We start from the raw sequence: 26,503 nt of genomic DNA, 5'->3' as shown, positions 1-26,503 counted from the left end.
GTAAGGTCTTTATTTCTGCCATTTGAAGCTGATACAGTTTTAACAATGCCGCTGCCACGAGATGAACAAAATGATGTCATGATATGGCATTGGGAATCATGTGATAGATACATAGTTAAGAGCGCCTATCACCAAGCGATGGACTCGAAGAATCAAGATCCTCCTACTACAACTTCGCATGAGAATGGGGCTAGTTTTCCCTGGGCCAAGTTATGGGAGGTTAAAGTCCCTACTAAAATCAAACACCTAATGTGGGCAGCAACGAGGAATGCACCACCAACACATTCTAACTTACAAAAGCGTCATGTGAGTAACCATGATCTTTGTCTTGGGTGTGGAAGTGCTAATGAAGATGTAGAACATGTGTTTAGAAGGTGTTTGACAGCAAGTCGGATGTGGAAGGCGCTCAGTCCCTGTGCAGCTTTCGGGCTAGGTTCTGGATTGGATTTTTTGGACTGGATGGCAGCTGTTCTTAAGTCAGGACAATACCAGGTGCAGATTATGCTTGCCACGGAAATCTGGGTTATATGGAGTGCTAGGAATTCTATTATTCATAATGAGAATGGGATGAAGGTAGATGATCTTGCAACAAAGGTGAGATTATCCTACTTGGAATTTGTGGCAAGTTATGAGAATCAGCAAATGACGACCATCGGGATAGATACTGCAGCTACTCGAACTGGCTTTTGGAAAGCTCCAGAAGTGGGCAAACTCAAATTAAATGTAGATGGTGCAATATTTTCAGACCTGGATTATGTGGGTGCGGGGGGCTGTTTTGAGGAATCATTGTGGAGATCCTTTATTGTGTTTATCTGAGAGGATAAGGGGACGTGTAGATCCGACCTTCGCTGAACTTATGGCAGTCACTTACTCCCTTGGATGCCTCTTATCTGAAGGATACCATGACTTTATTGTTAAGGTGGACTCCACTAATGTTTTACCCGCTTTGACATCTAACGATTATTTAGATTCCAGAATGGGTCATTGGGTCATTTTGTTCGGGAAGCAAAATCTCTTACATCAAGTTTGGATGTACATCGCTCTCGTAATTCTATTGCTCAAACTCTATAGCCCGATTGGCGAAGAGTGACAGTAGGAAAACCATTTGACGTAGTGAATGTCCGGTAGAAGTTGAAGCCCTTCTAGCAAGGGATCGGAATCATATTATGTAATCTCTTCTTTCTTAATGAAAATTTCTTTCTTCAAAAAGAAAAATAATGAAATAATTATGAGCAATCAAGAATGGATCAATTACAAGTATAGATGAGGCCTGTGTCGATGAAGCCGTAAACTAACTGGACTTACCCTATCCAAGCTACTTTGTCAATTTCAAAATCAATGGTGGTGGCGACTTTGCTTTCTACGTCTCTGATATCTAGCAAAGGGATCAACCCAGTTCTTGTCTTCCTCTACTGCTTGATTCCATCGGTTCTTAAAGATTTGAAGCTCCCATGTTGACTGCCTCCGAATCTGTTCAATGCATTTTGAATGTTAAGAACCGTGGAGCTCAAAAATCATTGGAATGATGATAGAGTTTCACAAAATAATAGGCGTCTGCTCTCAATTCAATTATGCGGCCTGTTCAAATTTAATATAGAAAGAAAATAGGTGTGTTTTAACTGCGTAGAGCTAGCAAAGATTAATAATCCAGAATAGTTAAACCAAATTCCACAATTTAAGGATTTATAACTTTCACTGTTCTTCAGCAGTTAATGGCTTATCAGATTGCAGATTGCTTGTTCAGAAACTAAATCCAACAAACACCATAGTTAGTATAAAAGAGACACTGCTATATATAAGTTAGTGATCATCCTGCACCTGCACTATTGTCACTACTCTCTACCTGCAAACTAGATACTTGATGATCTTAGGTTGCGAATAATCGTGGAAACTGAAAATGGCAGGAAACTGTGAAACAATCAGATTAAGGATCATTATTCTTACCTCCATTCGTGGATCCATGGGCGTAGCACCATGTCTCTGAATAACAAAAGCATTAAGAAAAGTCAAGTTCAGAAAACTGGCATGGTCAATATTACAGGGAACAATGGCATAAGTCACATATTGCTAATGTAGTTCACCTTAGCAGAATCTTCTGAATTTGTAACCTGCAAATAAGAAAGCAAATGTGTTAAAAGTTGAGTGATAAAAGAGCACAACAAAAATAATGCTAGAACATATATCAAGATAGTAGTTATGATAGCATGTGTTGCTAAACTATAATATTGTTTGTCAGAAAAGATGCGAAACAGGACAAATTAGGATGCTAATAAAAAATATCAGCCACAATGATTTTTTAATGCATTGTGACAATTCAGTAAATGGTATGCCTATTTGATCAGAAAACTGACAATCAGCACTGCCAGTTGCATTGGTAACTATTCTACATTTGTGATTGTTTGACCTATACAAATGTCTGTGCCTATATTTATTCCATACTTATTCATTGATTTTGCGGGAAATCTTACACAAGACATTATAAAGATATAAACAGTCCAACCACATTCAGCAATGACGAGCCAGCTCTATCATTCTCAAAAGATTAAACATAATTATCCATCATCACCTGTTATGAACGTAACAATTAAGATGCCAGTTTTCCTTTTGACACTTGCAGACAAGAACATAAAGTAGCAGATAATTTGAGGAACTCAGGCAAATAAAGGGAGACATGTAAAAGAAGAACAGAGAACAATTTACCTTTTTGGAAGGGGGGCCACCACCACCACCCAAGGTTTGTATGCCCTTGTGAACAATGTATTCACGATCAACAACTCCCACTTTCATTGTGCGATCCCCCTATATGATAGGGAAGATATCATGATGTAGATTTCCAAAATTACAAACTATTACAAAGATTTTTAAAATTTTAAAAAAACAGAAGAAGAAGAGGAAATTCAAGATGAGCAAAATGCAACATGACTTTTCTTGCAATTGGAGCAACCTTTCCACTCTGCAAATGCCCACACTTGCAAGAAAATAATAAGTAAATGAATAAATAATATGTTCTCCACCAATATCAAAATTACTTTCACTGCATCATTTCTCCTTGAATAGCCCCAATTTTATGTTATGTTTTACTCCAATAAATGACAGTAAATGCAGAACCAACAAGCAATGGAAAAAATACCACTTCAATGCTTCGGTTATAGGTTTATAGCAACACAAATCCTTTGGTGGTGCTAATTGTATGTAACAACAAATTCACAGGGAAACCCAGAGGAGATGGTAAACCATTTCCAGAATTATGTAGGTGAGCCTCACCTGTGCACAATATCCAATCTTCATGTCCAATCCCCATCCATGCACGAGATCATTCTTAACAATAGAAATTGAAAATATGTCAAGACTTTAGCAGATAGAGAAAAAAATAGAACTTAATCCAAATAATTGTCCCAAAATGAAGAAGTTAGTATAGACAAGAGATACAAGATTACCTGTATAAGATGCCAAGCACAATACCAAGCAGCTCTTGAAAACACTGGAGCCATTCCTTCAACAAATCTGCATATGCCATGTAATAATTATAGAATTAAACTTCATTCACAAAACAATTACAAATGGCGTCCTATAGTTCGATCAGCACTAGTTTTATACAGGAGAATATCACATGCCACAGTGCAATTTCTCTCTTTGGCTGGGGATGCATGCATATGAAAATCACTATTTATATTTATGACAACCGCAAGAAAAAGAAGAAGCAACCTAATCACAACCATTTTTCTCGGCCGGTCTACACCATCATATTTGGCTTTCACCCAGTGGGGTGAAAAATATAGATATATTGATATATAATACACACATAGGTAGGAGAGACATAAACACTGAAGCAAGTTTTAAGCTCCCAAATTTGTTCCAACAAAAAAGTAAAACATTCAGGAACTTAAGTTACAAAAACATGAAAAAGTACAATAACCTACCCGGTGCAGGGTGGCCCCTCACTGGCAGTTGAACACTTAATACTGCCTCTAATGTCATAGACTCTTCTGCATAAACATTTCATGTAAGGTCATAAGGATAAAAATATGGATTCTTACCAATAGTACCTCCAAATACAAAGCTGTTTACCTATGCAACTTCTTTCTTTTCGATCGTACAGTTATCCTATGATGTATATCTGTTGAATTGGGATCGAGAGCTGGCTGAGAAATCTCCAGTCCTTCTGATTTCACTATTTCTAGGTAACTAGAAAATAAATCACATTGATTAATCAGATTGTTCTCCACAGACACTTGCAAGCAAATAAGAAGTCTTCCCTATGCAATTAGCGGCTACAGAATTAAGATTTTGAACGGTAAACAAATATTTTTTTTCAGCAGCAAACAAAATCAGACGAACTATTTTCAAGACAAAAAGAATCAAAATCAAGAGTTAAAACAAATCATACAAGCCAGTCAACCATACCTTCCTGGATCAAAATTCTCCACACCCAAATCTTCATCCCAGAGAAATATGTAATCATATACAGATACAACCGCTGGATGCAAAAAACGCTTTGCAAACCACCTGAAATAAGAAGAGAAAGATTAGCAGAACCTAGAAAAAGGTTCCTTGGTTTTGGGATTGACACTTTTTGCTATGTAAAAAGAGATGTGGTGATTCCTTTTCTCTTCTTTCTCTTTCCATAAGAAGGGGTGGGGGAGGTGGGATAAGTTGTGGGTGATGACAATAATAGGACCCAACATTTAACAGTCCACCCGAAGGGTAACACATGCAGACTAAGATCCTATTGATGTCAAATCCATTCACCTAAAAAGAATACAGTTTGAAAACTTTTGGGTAGTTCAAACAACAGCAAAAACCAATGGCACAAATTGGTTAGCTTAAGGTTTTATGCCTCAGAATAATGGTACAAAAGAAATTACAAAATAATCTTGTTAATCGCAAATATTACCATTTTGTTTGGTTTTGAGCAACTATGTGTACAGCCTTGCTACTCCATTCGAGATCCCACCACCCATCGACGTTACCATCATAATGGAAAAGCATTACTGTGAAATTCTCTGGAAGAAACTGGATAAAATGGTATTAAGCCAGCTTTTCTTTAGTTCACAACACATCTAATCTTAAAAAAAGACAAACAAAATGTAATACCTTTTGCACAATAGCATCAACATTATCCTTTTGCTTAATACCAACTGGAATTGCAAGTAAGTTACCATGAGTGGAAACTCCAACCTGCAAGTTAATAGCCATCAGATAATATGCAATTTCAAGTTACTCAATTATTTTGCCTGAGTAGAAAGAGTCCAGCAAGATAAACCAATATTCCTAAAAATGCATTACGATACCAACCATCTACTGAGTTTCTGGTGACCAAAAAAAATTTGGGAAAAGGACAAAAAGTGATGCTAGCTTATAATAGGAACATCATTTTTAACCTTTGATCTTGAACTGCTTGTTGACCATAAAGGCCTTAACTCCAAATCTGAACGACCTTGAACGATACCACGAGGCAAACCACGCAACTTCCCAGAAGATAAAATAGAACCCTACATATGACCATGGATTACAATGAAGGCAAAAATCACAAAAGGGAATTAGAACTTTTAAAACAGGGACTATAACGTTGCACTGAAGTTCTACGAGCTCAGATAAAGAGAAGAATGGAAACACAAAACTGCATAGTTACAAGCCAGTGCAAAAAATGTACCTCTACGGTGTTAAAGGGGTGAAATTTTGTTTCCATCTGAGAACACAAGGATAAAAAAAACATAATTTGGTTAGTTTAAGTCTTTAAGAAGCATCAATGCATTAGGAGCTGACCCTATTTCAAATATCAAGAGCATTCAGGGTCATCCAAATAACAAAAACTCTTTATGCATGGACTAGCAAATTATATAAACTTAAGTTGGCTCCAAATTCGAGTTCCAGTAGATTCTTGGGTGAACAAAAACTATTGAGATCATCAACTTAACCACAAGAAGTCCATTCACTTCTTTTCAGTCTTTGTACCCGAAAAAAATTACAAAAAGTAGAGAATTGTTATGGTTGACATACCTGTGTCTGTTTGTACTGATAATTTGTGGTTCTATATACAATGAACAGCATTACTGTACACACAACTCCCATAAACGGCAGCTGCTTCATTTTTAAACCGCATTTTCCCTACAACGGGGGCATAAATGTACAAACCATTATCCAATGATTGTATCAGCAGAAGAAACAATAACTAGCCAAAAAAGCTATGTATGCTTAGATCCTCTCAGGCTTAAATTAAACGAAACAGACGAAGATGTACCATACCCCATCAAATAAGGCATTCCTCTTCAGTGATTTCCATGATTTGAAGGACTTCATAGACAAACAGAGCTCGTATTTTATCTCACAGAAAAAATCTGATGGATTTCATAGACATTAACAGCTTCTACAGCATCTCACAACTGCAGAGAAGCGACCATAAGCAAATTTATATAACAAAAAACACATTTCATTATGTGTGAGATTAAAGATTTGTAGAGAGGATTCCTAAACAAAGCATAATTTCCAATGTATTCAGCTTTCAATTTGAGAATCAACTAAAAAGGAAAAATAGAAACATCAAAAACGTGAGTTTAATCATTGTAGTCTTTTGTTCATGTAAGTTCATTATGCCACCTTAAACATAAAACTTGGTGGTGAAAAGCGAACCCCAACCATAATTTCAGCACCCACACGCAAAGCAAGTAATACTTCTTAATCATCAATTTATGGCATGTCAAGTGTGTTTAGCATGTGCACGGGTTTTTAGCATATCATTCAGTATGACGTTTCATAGATTAGCCGCACATGAAACTACAAGAACCAAAAATACGGCGCAGAACAATTCCTGCCTCTTAAATCAAAAAACAGCGTTCGATCAAAGCAAGCAATAGAAAATGAAAAAATAAAATAAAATTGTGCTTCGATGATGAAAAACTTCTCATTAGATCTAAATATAAAATTCCTGATATAGGAATGTCACAGGTCAATCATAGTAACTAATCAAGCTTCGTTTCCAGCTACAAACAACGAACCGTTTCTCACTTTACCAAAAACAATACCACAAATCTTCTGCCTAGAAACGAACGGACCTATTAATTAACCTGGATCTTAGTATGATTACTCCAAAATCTTCAATCAAATCCACATATTATTTTCTAAGGCATGTCGAACTAAATCCGAATAGCTCATGCAAATGGAAACCACACAAGAAATCACTAGCTAATCACCAAAATCGCAAGCCGTTCAACCTCAAAAACAACAATAAAAAAAAAAAAAAAGACTAAGCAATCGCAGACCTCAAGAAGAGATTCGACGTAAGCAAAGCTACACTCTCCGGAGCCGGAGCCGGAGAGCTCAGCGAAAACGAAAAAGGTCCGTCCGATTCGGTGAACAATACCAGCTGATCAACGAGATGGTGATACAGCGACTATGATGATTAGTAAGAGAGAGAGTTCTGGAAACAGAGAGGGAGAGAGAGGAAGAACAAGGGAGGGAGAGAGTCGGAAGACGAAAATGCACGGAGCGCCACGTTTCGAGGAGTGCGCGTTTTAGGATTTGTTGAAAGAAATTTGCATGCGCCCTTTTTGGTTTCTAGTCGGATCGCCGACGAGGGAATGGTATTAGGACTAGTGCCATTAATTTTGTTTATTTAATTAAATTAAATAATTGGAATGTTTTTTTTTTTGAAAAGACTAATAAGTCCCACAAACGCTAAGCATAATGGAGAGGCATGAAGACCACCACAATAAATGAAAATTATCCAAATCTCAATATCCGATGAGAATCAAACCCTGAACGTCAAAGTCCTGGACAGACAACCTAACCAATCAAACTACTCTCATTATCAAATAATTGGAGTGTTTATTACAACAGTAAAAGTATCTGATGTTGGACGCTAACAAACGTTATGCCAGCTACTTTTTCAAGCAATACACGATTCTATTTATTTTTGTCTTTTATTGACTTTATGGATATTTTTTATTTGAGGTGAAAAAGATTTTTGGGGACTAATACGAGGTACATCCGGTTTATAATTTATTGTTAATATCGTTAAATTATTAGATTAAAAAATTAGTATTGCATTTGCATTGTCGATTACGATTCTACTTCTTCAAGATGACAAAAGGCATAGGTTTGACTATCAAAACAAAGTCCTCAAATCGAACCGCTCTACAAATATACAAGTGGCAGCCTCTTGTTTTAGCCTCGTTAATTTGACCATATACGAGAAGGTATTGAATAGTGGTTAATCGAGTTAATAGAAGTTTTGATCACTGAAAGATGAACTTTGTTCCAATTCAATCTCTCAATTTCAAATCGTTTCAACTCAGTCATATGAAGTTTAGATTTGTTTCAAATTCATCACTGGCAGATTTCACCAAATCCGATCAATCAAACATTCTACAAGGCGTGTTGGTTGTTAAGTATCTGTTAAATGTGACGATATGGCATCACGATTTTGCTGACCAAGCTAATGGTGTCACCATGCCATTAGTGGTAAACCAAAAAAAAATCGCATAAAATCACTTATACCCATTTACCCTCTTATGCCACGTTGTCACATTTAACGGATACTTAACGGTCAACATGCCATGTTAGGTGGTGTTTGATTGACCGAATTTGGTGAAATATGTCCGAGTGAAGAATTTGAAACAAATCCAAACTTCAGATAATTGAGTTGAAATAATATAAAATTGAGAGACTAAGTGGGAACAATGATCATCTTTCAATGGCCAAAAGTTCTATTAAGTCGTGGTTATCACTCTTAGTTTATAGGATTATTAACTAGGTGTCTAATTACTCTATTTTGACATAGGAAACAAGTTTTAAATTTGTATAAAAATAAAAAATAACAAGTACATAACATTATGAATCTGTCATATCTCTTTTTTCCTTTTAAAAAAATTACTTAAGGTAAACATACCAAATTTGATTCCTTGATTGCAGAATGCGTAGCATATAATCCTTTTCTTTTCACTTTCAACACTTGAAAATATTATCTAATGGTTAAAATCATACATATTATGGTATACAAATTCTACCTTTTTGGGCCGATCTGATGAAAATGGGCACGAGGATCGTTCAGCCCCTGATTTGATATTTGGATACCTGAAATAAGACAAGGTTAGCGGGTCCGACAATCGTGGTGGTGGTGGCCGATAACGCTCTAATGCTCAAGTCGGGCTCTTATCTCAAGTAGTATCAATTAGTAGTCAAAAAATTCATCCCTTACCATCTCTTTTCTTCGGGTTTATATAGTGTCATTATTAAGATCTTGAAGATCTTTCATGATTTAGAAGAGTAATTGGTTCTAATGATTTAATGGAAAGAAATAAGTCACTAAATCAGGAAGATCAACCGGAGTGGCCAATTGCACGCCTTAATTTTGTGATCTTCATAATTATCCAATCCATTGATTCTATCCTCGTGTGACACGTTTCGGTTGTTAAAAGTCCCTTGATTGAACTTAACTCATACAATTTTATTCCTCTATAATTGCCCCCAATCATGGTCCAAAATTGTCCTGGCCAAGTATTGATCTCAAGATTTGGGTCTATCCAACTATAGGGATGACACGTGTCTTGTCCAAGCCCATCCCTTCTAAATTAGGCATGCAACGGCCAACCCTTAATTCAAATGGGTCATAATTGTGCTCCTTGAAGACTAGTGTTGTCGTTTGAACTGTCAGATCTGAAGTTTGGGTGCCCTCAGGATCTATTGACGTATGCTCCTTAGTGTTTTAATCTCTCTTCCATATAAATAGGAGAGAGTTCCACCTCCTTTCTCCCTTCCTTAGTTCCACTTTCACCGTCAAAGGTCATCCATGTGTTCATCTTTGGTGTTTGCTTGTTCCGGTCACTTTCTCTCGTAAGTTTCTTACTTAGACTTGTATTTTCTATCTCAACCTTCGTGAATGGGGTTGTTCTCAGGCATATCAACGATATTGAGGCACTCTTATTGTGGGCCTGCTAGTATGACTTTCTCGTCCAATGCGAGGTTAGACCCCCATACGAGGGTGAATTTAAAGATGGATGGGTGAAGTTTCCCTTGATCATCATCATGGAGGGGGAGTTAGGTTCCCCTTATCTAAATTATTCAAAGGGGCACTGAGGTTATCTTAACTCGTGCCCCATCAATGTAACTCCAACCTCTTTTGGATATTGAATGGGATATATATTTTAAATAGGAATCTCGGGTTTCGTCTTGAGCCGATTGACCTATATAGGTTTTAAGAAGAGTAGCACTAAAGGCAAGTGCCACCTTTTTCAACTTGAGAATTCTTAGCCTCTTATACACTGTTTGCCTTACTCGTCTAAACATTGGAGGAGGGATTTTGGGGATTTGAGAATTTGAGAGTCTAAAATTAATATCCAATGTAAGAAAATTTACCACGTATTTGTGGTAAAGTACTAGTTTTTTTTTGTTTTAAAATATTGGAACTAAAATATTGCCCAAGTTCTGCAATTTCATTTAATGAGGCTTGGACGAAATATGGGTATTCCCCATTTCCCTTGCTCCATTTGTGAGAGAATTTAATGGCCACAACAATCTCGACAAAGAACCCTCTTTCTAATTCTCTATTACCTTCTTCAAAAAAAATCCCCTCTGTTCGGGCTATGATCCTCAGATTCCAAAGCATCTGAAGATTCATGATCTGCTTGGGAAATTTGATGGAGCAACAGCTTACGACGGTGAAGCGTCTTCCCTAGAGCAACCCAATCAAAGATAGCAGGTGAGATCTACTCCTAATCTCCGGCATGTTTAGGGAGAAAAGCACTAGAGGATCTTTGATAGAAATAAACGAGCATTAATAAGACAAAAAAAACTATGTGTCAATAAATTATGATCATTGGATTGAAATGATGTGGCAACTTTACCTCCATTGGATACTGATTTTAGACACTGAATTCTTTGAGAATTTGAGAGCCCCCAGATCCCTGGAGGAGGAGTTCTTCTTTATCCAAGATTAAGGTTGGGAGTTCATTCCCTGAAAAGATGAAAAAAGTTCAAAGACTTTTTTGTGGTCAGGGTATTGTACCAAGTCGGCCATCTCTTCCCTCTCAAGTTATTCTCTACTCCTCTTAGGATAGAGGTTTCGGCCTATTCTAATCATGGATTACTCCCTTTCGGATGTGAGTTCTATCTAGAAAAAATCAGAGAGCATGGTTCATACCCGACGCTGATTGAATTTTATAAGTACTTAGGAGAGGTGGATATTGCTCATTTTGGCCAATCGGCCTTGGTGATCCTAGAGTATAAGGCTTTAGGAACAACTTTTTCAATTTACCTTTGGAGGTAAATAAGGTTTGAGCCACAACATTTTTCAATCATTTTAACATAGCTAATACTGTCATCCACATATTTCATCCTAGTCAAGCCGTGAGATCAGTAGTTCTTGGGTTCCTTGCACATCTTCAAGCCTTGAAAGTTGGCTAAAATGTGTTGACATTAATTCAGTTGATCTTCCCATCATCAACTACAATCTTCTTGAAGAATCTAGTGTGTGTCATCATTGCATGTATTATCATATTTTTATATATTTTTATTATTTTTTGGTACTCTATTTTTCCTAATCCAGGTTGATCTCACTGTCACAGGTTCTTCTTCCACTTCGATGGCTCGACCTCTCAAGGCTTTCAGCTCCAAGTCTGATTATCCACATCGACCACATTCTACCAACATTCCTTCCCAAGCCGAGAAGAGGGTCAGAGACAAAGGTCCTTCTGAAGATGCTTTGAGGAAGAAAAAATAGGCAGTCGCAAGGGTCTAGGTCAGGACCTCACTAGGGGATCTGACTCGTATTCCTCTAAATTTAGCCATATGTGACTGGAAATCCTTTTACAGGATCGTCATCTATCAGGGAAGAAGTGGTTGACCATTCTCCATTGGAATTCACATCACTTCTTAATGATATGATGCGTTGGGAAAGGGCTCCTGGGGCTGAGCTCATGAGGCCGCGGCGAGGTACTTACTGCAAGTATGTTTTTTGAATTGTCAGAGATTATATTTTATTTTACTTATTTTTTCTAACTTTTTCCTTGTTTTTCCTTATAGTGTCCAAATCATGTATGAGCTCAACGAGCATCTTGCCCATCTTGAGTGCAGGCAGCTACTGTCTACCAAGCCCTTGGAGGAAGCTAAGGTTGAGCTAGATAGAAAGAATGTCAATCTTACTAGGCTTTGAGCAGATCTTGTGGAGCTGAAAGTCGCGGCCGATGTGGAAAAGGTGCAAAAGGACGCGATTTAGGGTCATATGGATCTCTTCGTGGCACAGATCGTCAAACTTGAAGCTGATCTTTTTGGCCTCTTTTGTTCTATCCAAAGTAAGAAACAGGCTGCGACAAAGGGCCACATTGATGAATGCTATGAGATTTACTCAGCCGAATTGGACAAACAGAACAACATGGCCTTTGTGCGAGAAAGAACTATAGTCAAAGAGTCAAAAACTGACCCTTGAATGTCAAGCTGCCAGCACAAAATCTTAGGATGAACTTAGATGCCCAACACATGACTCTAAGAGATTACATTAACCAAAGAGACCTAATGAACCAAAAATAAAGAATAACTTCTCCAACCACAAATATTTCATTAATGATTATAAGCTGCATCATTAATGGTTAAAGGTTGCATGCCTGCATCAAATATTACAGTAGCCCATACTGTAAAATGAATCAAGGGTCAGATTTTGTCTAAAGTAATCCAATGGCTCATATTTTAAAAGTTTAAAAATAAGATATTTCTTTTTCTCTCTCTTCCCAATTCTCACACACAGAGTTCTCTCTTTCATCACGGTTCTCTCCCTTTCTCCCTTTCATCATTGACGGACAGAGGAAGAGTCGAAGATTCCTCCTTCTCCCTCATCGAAATGACTCGTGCCAAGGAAACCAAGCGAAATCGACAAGGAAATCGAGGAGAAAATGCGATCTTCTACATCATATTCGTCTCCCTCAATCTCTTCGTGCAGTGGTGGGGGACTGCCATGAGAGTGATGGTGGCCTTCCAAAGCATGATGTAAGGGGGAGGTGATCTTGTTTCGATCTCAGTAATACCTCTCTCTCTTTTATTTTCTTGTCAAAGTTTTTTTTGAATTTCTTGAAAGATACCAAATCAGTCTCTGCAAAATTGGTTGATCTATGGATTTTGCAAACATGGAGTAATTAGGGATATTTTTAGACTCTCTCTCTTTAAAGCCCCAAAAAATAAATAGAACGTTTTTTTCCCCTCTTCAAATATAATGAGAAAAAAAACCGGAAAAATATTTTCACTTCCCTCTTTAATAACTCTCTATATTCTCTCTGTACGAATGTGAGATGTTTTAGCATTCCCATCTCAAACGAAATTGCTAAGAAATTGCAATATCGGTTTTTAGCATTAATCACCTCTCGTTGCCGCGATATTGATTCAATCTACTGGAACAGAGTCTCTGTTATTAATTTTCAGGTTCATAACCACAACAACGACCTTTCTTATTTGCTCATATATGTTCTAAAATTGTTTTTGTTTTTAGCAAATATTTTGGTTGCATTTGTTTTACCCAATTTTTTGTTATTATTGTAGTATGGATTGTTTGGAGAATGGTCTTGAGGATGCTTCTATAAATAAAGATGTCGAATTGAATATGATTCCCCAAATTGGAATGGAGCTTAATACAGTTGATGATACATGGGAGTTGTGGTTCATGTATGGACAAAAAATGGGGTTTGGTGTTTGTAAGGATTATGTTAATAGGAGAGCAAAAGATAAGGTAGCTACAAGTGCTGCATTTGAATGTTGTAAAGAGGGTCAACGGGAAAATGATAAGCGGAATGTATGTGATGTGCATCGATGGGAAACAAGGATTGATTGCAAAGTAAAGTTGGTTGTTAAATTAGACAAAAATAGTGAAAAATATAAGATAAAGTCATTTGTGGGTCAGCATAATATGAGCTTGAACCTAGTGAAACATGTTTTATATTGAGATCAAATAGGCAAACTTCTAAATCTGATGCTTTAGCAATTGAATTGGCACGTGATTCTGGTCTCACCCCGAAGGCGACTCATGAGTTAATGTGTGTGGAAGCAGGAGGTAGGATCAATCTTGGGTACATAATGGAAGATCAAACTACTTACCTGAGGTCTAAGAGAAAGCGAGACATGATTTTAGGTGATCTTGGCTGCATTTTATACTACTTTGATGATCGAAAGAAGAAAGATTCAACATTTTATTATTCTCAGCAACTTGATTGTGATGATTTGGTTACTAATATCTTTTGGGCTGATGCGAGAATGATTGTTGATTATGTAGCATTTGGTGATGTTATAACATTTGACACCACGTATGGAACAAATAAGGAGTTGAGGCCTTTAGGTGTTTTCACCGGTTTCAACCATCATAGAGAGATGGTAATATTTGGAGCTGCATTATTGTATGATGAAACAATAGAGTCATTTGTGTGGCTTTTTAATACTTTTCTAGATGCGCATGGTGGTAAAAAACCTAGAACGATTTTTACGGATCAAGATGCCGCTATGGCAAATGCATTGAATGTGGTTATGAAGGAAACATATCATGGCTTGTGCACATGGCATATGATGCAAAATGGCATCAAACATTTGGGTTGTAGAATGAAGGAAGAATCTAATTTCTTTATTGACTTCAAGAAGTGCATGTTTGAATATATTGATGAGCCAAAATTTGAAGAACAGTGGCAAAAAATGCTTGAAGTGCATAACTTGAAAGGGAATGATTGGCTGAGTCGCATATATAACTTAAAGGAAAAGTGGGCAAAATGCTTCATGAAACATGCCTTTACTTTGGGAATTAGAAGTACACAACTAAGTGAATGCTTGAATAAAGACCTGAAAAATTATTTGAAGTGTAATTTGAATATCAGTGAGTTCTTTAAACAATTTGATAGAGTGGTGGAGGAAAAGCGGCACAAGGAGTTGAAATATGAATTTTTTGCTAGGCAAAGGGTGCCCCCATTGGGATTAAGTGGATCTCTTTTATTGCGGCATGCATCACAAAGGTACACACCTTCAATTTTTAATCTTTTTAAGACTGAATTTAATCTTGCATTGATGGCTATAATAAAGCCAATAGAAAATGGTGAAAGCACAGATGAATATATTGATTTTATTCATGGTTCTGAGAAGATGTTTAAAGTTGTTTGTGGATCAACCAATGACTCTATGACATGTAGTTGTATGAAATTTGACTCTCAAGGGATTTTGTGCTGTCATATTTTGAAAGTATTCATTAGGCTTGACATAACAAAAATTCCAGAAAGATTTATCTTGAGTAGATGGACAACAGGAGTTAAAAGTTCAAGTATTTTGAATGAATGCAAGCCAACTATCAAAGAAGATAGTAAACAATGGGCTCGAAGGCTTCAATCTAAACTTTTACGGTTGACATATCAAGTTGCTGAGAACAATGATCTTCGAGAGGAAATGGAGGCAATGATTGAAGAATTTGGTAAGAAAATATATAATTTTGAAGTGAAATATGAGAGTGAAGCTAAACACGAACGCATCAAACAATTTGGCCGTTTGATAGGAAATATGAAGGGACTTAAGAAGCGAGAAGGACAAAGACGAACTAGAAGATTGAAACCACCATACGAGAAGCGTCAAGGAAAGGGTAAAAAATCTTCTTCAAGTAATTTGGCTACAAGCGAATTGGTAACAACTTCACAACCAAATGAGTTCTCTCAAGCTTCTCAGGTAAAAAAAATGTTTTTATAATTTAAACAAAACAGACTCTACAATGTGTAAATGAGTTTTCAGGTAATATTTTTGTGCTTAATTTTATGATTTGGCAGGTGTCATTTTTTTATCTCAATATTGAACCTGGACAAGAGTTTCTATCACTCCTTGCATCTACACTACACCTCCCCCTTTTTATCAATATTGATTTGGTAAGTTTATTATCCATATATGAACATGTATTATGTTCTTGTAGTATTTTTTAAAATTTAATTTACTGATTTGTATGTCTTTGTAGCTCTAATGTATGCTCTTCTTTATTATAGTTTCTTGTAGGAGTAGCAATGCAAATTCAAAGTGGCATTCATGTGGAAGTGGTTTGTCAAAAATGGAAGATGGTTTCGATGTCAAATTAAAGATTTTATTACTAATTTATATGTAAATGTTGCTTACTTGCTTCAATCTTTTTATATCAATCACTCAATTCATCTTGTAATTAACTTTTGTTGGATAATTTGATCAGTACTTGCTATTTCACTAGATAGTGGAAGCAAATAGTTTATCTGAGGGGAAGCAATTTCCTTTGTAGCATCACCAATGCATATCAAAATTTTCCAGCTTCTGAACATTATTTGGCCATGATATCTTTACATGGAAGTTTTGGTAAGCTAAGAGAAGCAATGGAGCATATTCACAATATTATTTAGATTTCTGACTCTAAAGCAGTGTAAAATATATGATAAGTTGACAAACTACTCTATTTGGACTGCCGTGCTAACTGCATTGGAATATTTGCTTGAATTCGAACCTGGGCATACTTGTGCTGGCAATCCATGTCTTGAGAATTTTGTGCTGAAAAAGTGACTAAGCTTGAAAAACTCAACCCAATGCAAAGTCTTATCCGGATGCTCGTAAGTTCTGTTTAGCCAGGAAATTGAACAAACTACAGGAAATTATAGTATTCACCAACAAAAGGAAATTCATTGTTAAAATCAATCCTACATACAGTTTAGTATAAATGGAAAATTATCTAGAAATCAAATACAGTTTAACCCCCAATTACTCCATGTTCGCAAACCTAGAAACAAAATCAAAACTCAGAAATCAAATCAATCCTAGAAACAAATTAAACAAAATCAAACCTAGAAATCAAATCAACCCCATAAACTAAATCAATCTCATAAGAAGATGATGCAAAGGGCCAAAAGATCGAGGGAGACGAAGATGATTTGGAAGGCCACCATCACTCTCATGGCAGTCCCCCACCACTGCACGAAGAGATTGAGAGGGAGACGAATATGATGTAGAAGATCGCCTTTTCTCCTCGATTTCCTTGTCGATTTCGCTTGGTTTGCTTGACACAAGTCATTTTGATGAGGGAGAAGGAGGGATCTTCGACTCTTCCTCTGTCCGTCGATGATGAAAGGGAGAGAACCGTGATGAAAGAGAGAACTCTATGTGTGAGAATTGGGAAGAGAGAGAAAAAGAAATATCTTATTTTTAGACTTTTAAAATATGAGTCATTGGATTACTTTAGACAAAATTTGACCCTTGATTCATTTTACAGTGTGGGGCTGTGGGCTACTGTAATATTTCTACAGCAGACCCTGGGAACCCGTGTTTTTGCTATTTGGTGAAATGGGTGTGGGGGCGTGGTTCCATGATTGATGAGTTTGTGACAATGGGTTTAGAGAGTTGGAGGAAAAAAAAATTTAAGTCACTGCGAAGCTCTCCTAAATGTGAATTTGTGGACTATAAATTCATAAATCTTAATTAATTAGATTAAACAAGAAGATAGTCAATGAATTACATGAAATATTAGATAGGGAAATGCGAATTTGTGAACTAGAAATTCCTAAATCTTAATTACTTAGATCAAACAAGAAGATAGTCAATAAATTTATCTAACTTGATATATGGATAAATATAAAATTGATGCAACATGTAATATAAAATGATTATCAAATGCCATATAATAAACTTGATGTATAAATAAATTTATCTAATTTGATATATGAATAAATTTATGCCACACACCACATTTTTTTGTACATCCAAACACTAAATTGTATTGTACCTCATTTCACCATAGTTTTTTAGTCTACTTACTAAAAAGTGATCGAAAATAAGTAATTATGTATATAGCCATTAAATTACACATCACAAATTAAAATTAAAATTGTTCAAGATAACAAAAGACGATCATTTAAGTTGTGCTTAAATCACTTATCATCATGTATGAGTGTGTAACAATCAATATTTGCTCTGTTGTATAAGTGTGTATCAATTAATAATAATAATATATATGATGTGTGAAAAAAAAATTTCAAAAATTTATGGTGCTGGTGAGTAGAAATGCATGTATTTTTAGATATGACAAGAATGGTGAGGGCTAGTTGCACTCTACATATTCTCATTCACATCCCAAAACTAAGAAACTTCATTAAAATTTAATCTGGTCTGAATATACCCCTTTTATGTTTTTTGAAAAAAAAGAATACACCCTAGCTATCAACGCATTCCATGAGGCAATATCTCGCTTTGACATTTCGTGGAACACCTTCTTTGCACTATCAAGATGGCCAGCTTTGATAGGATTCGGCTATTTGACCTAGATATGCCACCACGATTGAAGGCAACAGACTCATTTTCAATGGACCATCTTTCTCTATGAGATGTGGCCATGAGTTCAGAAAAGGCATGCATAGACCATTCATCCGAAGAAGCACAATGGGATCTCCCATTTGACTCATTGCTCCATGAGAGGACCACAGATTTGCCTAGGACGATCAATGAAAAAAGGCCCAACAACCTTTCCTTTTTAGTTCTTATTATTTATTTGGGTGAAGATTTTAGATTTGTGGGTCCGTCATTTATGAGCCTATATAAGCTTCATGCTATGTGAGTCTCACATCACTGGCTTTGAGCTTTTCAAAACAAGCCCCAATCAAATGAGTCAGTGTTTGATATTGACAGTGGCATACATGTATTGTGAAGTAGCCAAATCTAAATATTTTGTCCTGATAAAAAAAAATCTAAATATTTTGTCCCTAGCCTAATGTCCATCATGCCATGGTAGGGTTCTATCCAACTAATATTCATGTGGCTCAAAAATTAAGATAAACACCAATTGGCGTAAATATTATTGTATAATTTTCTAACCATACAAATCGTATTTTCATTGACAGCGTGGACACAAATTTTGAAAATTCAAATGTCACAGCCAGACAGATAGTTGAGTGGTATCACATTATTCATGGGAACTGTAATTATGCTTCATTAATACGCCACATGTAAGATTAGAGTATAATAATTAGTGATTACTCACACTCTAATCTCTATTAGGTAAAAGTTTTATTGAACAATGGGCCGCGCCCGTCACGCATTGGACAACACCTGGCAGACAAAATGTAGCGATCCCATGCAAGTTTATGTATGGTCCAAAAAAAAGGCAACACGTACCAACACTTAGTGCCTTCCATTATCATCATACTATTGAGTCTATGACTCGGATTTGTGGTTGTGGACCTTTAATTAAACAAATAAAGTTGCAACACAGAACCACAAGACACTCTCTCTCTCTCTCATATTTATTTTACTTTTCTAATTAATGTAGATGGTGTAGGTTATGTTTGGTTCCAAAGTGTTTAGGTTTAGGTGTGCATGTTATGACCAAAACCCACCAAAAAAATTAAAAAAGGACGGGGTGGCCGTAGAAAGAATAGGATATGGGTCTGCGGTAGTCCTGGATTTTGTTTCAAAACTTGCCATGGAAGCATGGTTGTTGGGAACTTTGGTAAGCAAGGACCCATTACATATATAGGTTAGAGAATAACAGTATATAGAACCCGGTGTGTCATATTCAACTTCTAAGTTATTTTTCTTAATGCTTTTCTTAATTTTTTATTTCAATAATATGCGCATATGGCGGATTTTTTCCTGGATCTCAATTTGGAAGTGACTTGATTTTAAGAGCGGTGTATAATCGACAATTCATCAACACGTTCTAGACTTCAAGCAACAAGTTCAAGCATATATGGGCATGATTTTCAATAGATCTGGACCTAGATTTAGATCTACTTCTAGATCTATTTGGAGGATTGCTCTAATTTCCAGATATGTCTTGTTGAAGTTGTTTCTTTATGGTTTTGGTTGTTTAGTTTACTCGGTTATATTCTGATGTAGTTTGTAGTCCGGTATATTCCGATGTAATATGTTATAATTTTTTGTTTTCCCGTTGTCCGATGTTTGTAATTTCCCATTGTCCGATATTAGTAATTTCATAGTGTAATCTAGTGTTGTCCAGCGTTTTTAAATTCCTAGGCTATTTTCGTGGCGCTAGGTTTAACGATTGTTATCATGGAATGAAATGTTTGGGTTTCCCCATTTTCAAAAAAAAAAAAAGAATATTCAACTTCTAAGTTAGTGATAAGGGTGTACACTAGGCTTTAAAACCCAGCCCAACCCGGTGTTTATCGGACAAGCCTGAAATCAATTTTATCGGTTCGGGTCAAACCCGACCCAAAAAATACATAACAAGTTTAGGTATCAAGTCTATATTTTTGTGATTTTCGGGTTATCGGGTGACCTGATAACCCGATAAAAAAAAGTAAAATCACGATGCTACACGAACAATGCACGCCAACATAAAGACAAGTCATCAGATTCCAATGACAATCGTGGACAACGAACAGAGATGGATCACTGGGTTTCGCTGAACAAAGATGAAGCCGTAACCACCGTGGAATTAGACGAAGACTCACTAGGTTTCGCTAAACATAGATCGACTTGACAGAGACGACTTGTCGAGAGCAACAAAGGGATTGGAACTCACGTATAGTGAGCTCAAATCGTCAAAGATAGGTTGATAAAAATCTCAGATTTGTCGTCGAACACGAAAGACAAAGAAAAAATTCTCCGTGAAACAAAGGGAAACCAAATAACTTGCAATCAAAGTTGGAGCACCACCGGAGGGACTCGCGGTAAAGAGAGAAAGAGGACACTTGGAGTGTGTTTGGATTGAGGGATTTGGGAGGAAGGCAATGGAAGGGAAAGGGAAGGAAGAGAAGGGAAGAGAATGGAAGGGAAAATACATTTCCCTTTCTCATGTTTGGATAGATAAAAAAAAAGAAATGAAAGAAAAGTAGTTTAATTTACTAGTTTATCCTTATTTTTTATGTTTAAGTATTATGTTCAAGAGTAAAATAGGTTTTAAACTTATAAGTAACTTAATTAGTAATCTCTTCCCTCCAAATGACTCCATTTTGGGAGGAAAGAATTTTGACAAAAATTTAATGAAATCTTCCTCCCAAATCCCCTCAAATCTCTCCCCTCAATTTTTTATAATCTATCCAAACAATGGAATTGGAAGAAAACTCCATTTCTCTCCCCTCCCCTCCCCTCCCTCAATCCAAACACACTCTTGGTGTCGCAACAAGAAATGGCTAGATCTAAAATGATCAAACAATTAACAATCAAATTCTTAAATAAAGAGAGAAAGAGGAGAGAGGAGAGAGGAGAGAGGAGAGAGAACGAGACAGTTGAATGGGGGCCTAGTGGGTTTGATGAAGATAAACCATTGACAAAGTAAAAACCTTTACCTAGAAAGGCACACATTGATTTTTTATTTTTTATTTTTGTAAAATGGGCTGTAGATGGGCTTGTTGAAGATTACCAGGTAACCCGGGACCCGAACCTGTTAACCCAAAAACCCAAAAATTCGATAATCTTTACCGGGTCGGATAACCCAGAACCCGACCCGGGTACACCTCTACTTAGTTAGTGATGTGAAAAAAATCGGATAAACCTTAGATTAAAGATGCAAGGCCCAAGCCAAGCCTAGCCCAAATTGAGCCTGCATCAGTTTACCACAATTCAGCCCATAAAATGTTAGTAAAGTCTCTGTCCTGTCATTGATGCCAGAAGGCTCACTTGACCTGTACGGCCCATTCTGCAATAGAGACCAAAGAGTCGGTAAGTGAGCTTTATTTACCCTCCATTTTTTTTTATAACTACACCCTAGTACATCTACATCTCATAGAAATTCAAAAATAACTAAGCACACTCCAAATAACCAAAAAGTAACATATTTATGAAATACACCCCAGTATCAATTTTTTCTAATGGCTTCCCAAAATTACGAAAATAGGAACTTTTTTAAGATTTTAAAGTGATACAATTTTCAAAATTCGACATCATTCAAAACTCTTAATATATCACATCCCAAATAACCAAAAATTGAAGCATTTATGAAATACAACCCAGTATCAATTTTTTCTAATGGCTTCCCAAAATTACGAAAATAGGAACTTTTTTGAGATTTTAAAGTGATACAATTTTCAAAGTTCGACATCATTCAAAGCTCTTAATATATCAATCTCATAGTTGATTTTTACAATCGTAGAAAGGGAAAAAAAATAAAAGACAAAAAGAATGGTGGTTAGCGATGTCACTCACCGTTGTCCCTAAAAGAAAAGTTGTAATCATCGATTTGTTATTTCCGACGGAATCCACACAAGTTTTCTTAGGCAAAGAACAAAGGACGTCAGGGAAATTTAGATCAAGAATTGGATGTCGCAAGTTTCAGTTCGTTAAGGTTTGATTTGGGACGGGGTATGATAATCCAATATCTAGAAAAATGGATGGTCAAAGGTCAATTGACCAAAGTTGAAGTGTATTTATAAATTAATGGGGTGCAAGTAAAGACCACTCAATAGATATTGAATCAGCCACTAAAATTAGTGCGCCTGTACGGCCCATTATACGATAGAGATTAGAGAGTAGGGATTGAATCAGCCACTAAAACTGCTAATTTTCCTCAAGAAATTGAGCTGTTATTCAGTTTTTTTTACTTGCTCATAATTCAGTCAGCCTTAAAATACATTGCTAATGAGAAGAGTTTGGAAAACATCACTACAAAGACTTACAGGGGAGAGAGAGAGGGATGGAAAGGAGAGAAAATTTTCAAACTCTAATTGCGATGATAATCTTGTACCGCAAAACATCCTAATTGAGAAAGTGAGGAGTCTGACCGGAAACTGAGGTTTGAGATTTACAAAGGAAAACAGGGTGAGAATATACAACTTATCTAGTATCAGTTACTTCTTTCTCCATTTTGCTGTTGGGTTTGGACTATCAAGTGGTTGTTGGCTGGCACTTTTACGTCTTTTCGAGGCCGGCAATGCACTTTGATAGTTGTCACTGTTTTCCGGTTGAAGGGAACTAGCTAAAGTCAGTTTTTTACCAGCATTTGAAGCTTTAGTAACAACGTTATTGGCATTGGAAAACTTTCCTGGCATCTTACTAGTACGCTTAGCGGGGCGAGAACTTCGGGGTTTCACCGGAGCATTAAGCATGGAAGGTCCAAATGAGAGTGGGACAATAGCAGCAGCCTTGCAGCAGTAGTTCCCAAGTTGCTGTTGCATAGTTTTGCGTACAAGTTCTCTGAGGAGCAACGCAGATTTGTAACCACGCGTGTTCTTGGAGTAAAAGACCAAGGCATTGTTGGCTACAAGCAGCAGATCTCTGAAGAGTTCCTTACGTGAGAAGATTGACTGACTGGCAATTCTTGATTTTATGGTGTCCAGATCCATGTGACGTCGAATCATTATCTTGTATCTTCGTCTCTTCTGTTCCAAAAACAAATCCAACACCACAAAATGTGAGGTGAATCCTTGTATCACTGTAACGTGTGTTGTTTTGCTAATACATCCAAGTCTAAGAAACAACATACCTGCCCATCAAGCCTATGATGAAAAGTGGAAGCACCTTTACTTTCTGCAATAGAATTAAAGAGCCCAACAAGATCATGGAAACTATCCTTGCCCGAACCTAGTTTTTGATCGATGCTGGATGATCCAGCATTTTGAGCACTAGATGATCCTGTATTCAGGCCAAAGTGACCAGTTGAATTTTGTTTACACCTGGACTCAGTAGCAACATCAGCCGATACTAAATGTTCATTTTCTCCAACACTCCCTTCCTTGACTTCCTTACTGCAATCTTTCCTCTTTCTCCTCCCTCTTTTCTTTCTTACAGTCCCTCCTACCTGTACACTACCTACATTCTCTGCTAATTTTCCGATGCTTGAAACTTTCCCTTGCTTGGAAAACTGAGAACTTTCAAGATTAGTCTCTGAATCTTCGGGTGACACCACTGCTGGAATCTGACATTTATGTGACAGATTTGTCCGCGTATCTTGAGTGAAACTACCAACAGATAGCTCATCCCTAGAAGCTTCTCTACTCGTAGATTCAACTCCATCAGATTTCTGAAACAGTACCAGTGATATTGTCTGGCTAGAATCATAATCGACTTTATGATTGTATCCCTTTTCAGCCTCCAGGGATTTAAGCTTTGTTTCCAATGACCTGGAAATTAATTTATCGAGTAAAACAAAAGACAGCTGCATGATATTCAATTGCAAAACTCATTTTTCTATTAGAATCTGGAACCGAAAGAAATCGGAAGGATTGTTTTCTCATTGGTAACAGCATGAGCTTTAGCACAAGCTACTTGAGGGCTACATGAGTTCATGTCGTAAGAAGAGACCAAAAGCATTTTCGTTTTAATATAGATGAGGAAGCAACAAATCAGTTATCCTAAGATGGCAAGAAATGAAGAAAAATACTTACCCAATTGAGTCATCAGATTGTTCCAAAGCTTCTCTCAACTCTGCCATTCGTTGCTTTCGTAGCTCCTCAAACCAGGATCTAAGAAGGTAAAGTGGTAAACACATCACAATTTACAAACAAATAGAATGTCATTAGATTTATCGTAATATAATCCTCGGACAACATACACAAAAAATGAAAGAAAATGGGGTTAAGAAAGGAACATGGGAAATTACTGAAGCATGGTGAGCTAAAGTTTGGTTTTTATGCTATTCATCATATACAAAAAGAAAAACTATCATTCTACTATTTGATTAATTGAAAATGCCAGTATCATACCAAATCAAAAACAAGAGCTCTACTTACTTGCGCCCAGAAAAGCGCCGTTGCAAGCCTTCATACTTGGCTTTACACACCTGCATTTTTATTGAGCGTTAAAAATTAGTTAAGAACCAAATGAAGATGTAAGTAAATCAGTAAAATCAACTTTAAAGAAAAGTAAAGAAGTGATTAGCAACGGAGGAAAGTTCAGCATCATGAAATTATGATTATACAGAAAAGAAGAGGGGAATGGATTGCAAATTATAAAGCGAAAGGAAAGAAGTGATTAACGTATGGCCTTAAAGCAGATAAAATTGAACGCATATTCGCATTATTCCTCATGGAATCACATTTCAGAAGTTTAGTAGTGCTCAAGGATGATCATTTCCATAAAGAAAACAAAGCAGAGTTAATAATTGAAGCCAGTAACTTTTAGTAACCTTCTCTTCATATATTTTCCTGAACAACCAGGATAATTCATAATTGCACAATACATCATGAAAATCTCTCTGATGCTAATACATTTTCAAATACTGAAAGTTGCTCAAGACTTGACCAGTTATTTGTCCCAAGTCTTGACCTACAACAGTACAGAGGAGAATACTTCATTGACAAGTACATGTCTTCCAGTTTGTTAATGCATTCCCATTCAGAACCAGCCAAGTCAAGGATGAATTAATTGGCTTGATTAACAAAAAAAAAAAGACTTCTTTAATTATTTGATTTTACCTTTCCATTTTTGAACCCTACACATGCCATGAATTTTTTTTATTATTTTCTTTTCGATAAGCAATGAATTGTTTTTGAATTTAATGCCCCTTAATGTTTGTTTCCAGTGAAGACATGACATTGATGAACAAAACAATTCACAATTGATTAACAAAGAAGAGATAAATAAATAATGATTCCAAGAAATAATTGTGGGAAAAATCAATAAATTTAGGATAATTAAAAAATAATAATAAAACCTCCGGTGTGAAAGTGTACGGGCAAACGGTTCGGGAACGGAGCTCGGCGGCCACAACGTCCCAGTCCTGGGTCCCGTGGCGGAGAACAGCCCCACCCAACAACAACTCCTCCCACGTGTCCCACCTCTTTATCACCTCCGCCCCCATCTCCACCCTCCACTCGTACTTCCGCGATCAATACCCCTCCACCACCAACAGCACCGCCTCTTTCTAGCTCCTCCTTTGCCCTTCTTGTGAGAGAGAGATCGGTTTTGGCTTGTTAAGGTGGTTTTCCGTTTGGTATTGCTTCTTTTTTTTTTCCCTCCTCTCTTTTTCGCAAAAAAAAAAAAAATAGAAATTGTGAAAAAGATTTAAGGTGGTAATAAGGGCAGCGTTGCATGAGACACGGCGTCGAAGATATTCTATTTTCAAAGAAATAATAATTATAAGAATAAATAAGAGGGAATGGCGTAGGCGTAGGCGTAGGTGTAGGAGGAGATATATACAACAAAAATGGGAACTTCAAATGAGCAAAACATGGCTAGAGGGGGATTGGATGTTGGTGATATTTAATGTTAGAAATGGGTTGGCTTTTGTTTTTAGGCAGCTTTATTGTCATCAAACGACATGCCTATCTTCCAAATAATGTTCCCTTTTTTTAAGAATGAGGGCAGTTATCAATGAGAACATAATTGGAAAGGCATGTTACAACAGTAATTTAGAAAAAATTAATACTAATGAGAATATAACAAAAAAATTTTATTTACACTACAAAATCTACTATTTCTCCATTTGTTTCGATGAAAATCAACTTCTTATAGAAAAATGAAAACTTATCATGAAAAAATAACTAATTTTTAGTGTTTGAACAAAAAAGTTGTTAATATTTTTCGGTGTTTGTTTGGTGAAAAACGTAAATTTAAAAGAAACAAACAAATTGCTACAACATCATGGATACAGAGTTACATACCC

At 36.5% G+C, this 26,503-nt stretch overlaps 3 protein-coding genes across 4 annotated transcripts; 1 reads left to right on the top strand and 2 right to left on the bottom strand.

Moving 5' to 3' along the window:
• Positions 1–1,125: 1,125 nt before the first annotated feature.
• On the bottom strand, positions 1,126–7,557 carry LOC119988091. The gene is made up of 17 exons (XM_038833005.1): positions 7,260–7,557; positions 6,247–6,383; positions 6,001–6,108; positions 5,654–5,689; positions 5,382–5,492; positions 5,095–5,178; positions 4,895–5,013; positions 4,405–4,506; positions 4,069–4,185; positions 3,921–3,986; positions 3,438–3,504; positions 3,265–3,318; positions 2,701–2,799; positions 2,082–2,108; positions 1,945–1,980; positions 1,292–1,470; positions 1,126–1,257 (listed from the first exon to the last, which is right to left on the bottom strand). Exons 2-16 carry the CDS (start codon positions 6,298–6,300, stop codon positions 1,336–1,338), a joined length of 1,215 nt encoding a protein of 404 aa, XP_038688933.1. The 5' UTR covers positions 6,301–6,383; positions 7,260–7,557; the 3' UTR covers positions 1,126–1,257; positions 1,292–1,335.
• Positions 7,558–12,829: 5,272 nt separating this feature from the next.
• Positions 12,830–16,515, top strand: LOC119987947 (protein FAR1-RELATED SEQUENCE 9-like). Its single transcript, XM_038832854.1, has 6 exons — positions 12,830–12,975; positions 13,522–13,818; positions 13,932–15,669; positions 15,768–15,863; positions 15,978–16,028; positions 16,378–16,515. Exons 1-6 carry the CDS (start codon positions 12,830–12,832, stop codon positions 16,513–16,515), a joined length of 2,466 nt encoding a protein of 821 aa, XP_038688782.1.
• Positions 16,516–22,436: 5,921 nt separating this feature from the next.
• Positions 22,437–25,978, bottom strand: LOC119988635. Of its 2 annotated transcripts, none has more exons than XM_038833745.1 (5): positions 25,553–25,978; positions 24,630–24,679; positions 24,285–24,362; positions 23,384–24,020; positions 22,437–23,279 (listed from the first exon to the last, which is right to left on the bottom strand). In XM_038833745.1, the coding sequence occupies exons 1-5, from the start codon at positions 25,697–25,699 to the stop codon at positions 22,749–22,751; spliced, it is 1,443 nt and encodes a 480-aa protein (XP_038689673.1). In that variant the 5' UTR covers positions 25,700–25,978; the 3' UTR covers positions 22,437–22,748. The 2 variants fall into 2 exon arrangements, with proteins under 2 accessions (XP_038689673.1, XP_038689674.1); XM_038833746.1 differs by having other exon boundaries at positions 24,603–24,679; positions 25,553–25,596.
• Positions 25,979–26,503: the final 525 nt, after the last annotated feature.

Source organism: Tripterygium wilfordii, chromosome 21 (genome assembly GCF_013401445.1).
Source record: "Tripterygium wilfordii isolate XIE 37 chromosome 21, ASM1340144v1, whole genome shotgun sequence".
In the NCBI taxonomy this organism is placed as follows: Eukaryota; Viridiplantae; Streptophyta; class Magnoliopsida; order Celastrales; family Celastraceae; genus Tripterygium; species Tripterygium wilfordii.
The sequence above is the reverse complement of the archived record's forward strand: the minus strand, read 5'-3'. Positions and strand labels throughout refer to the sequence as shown.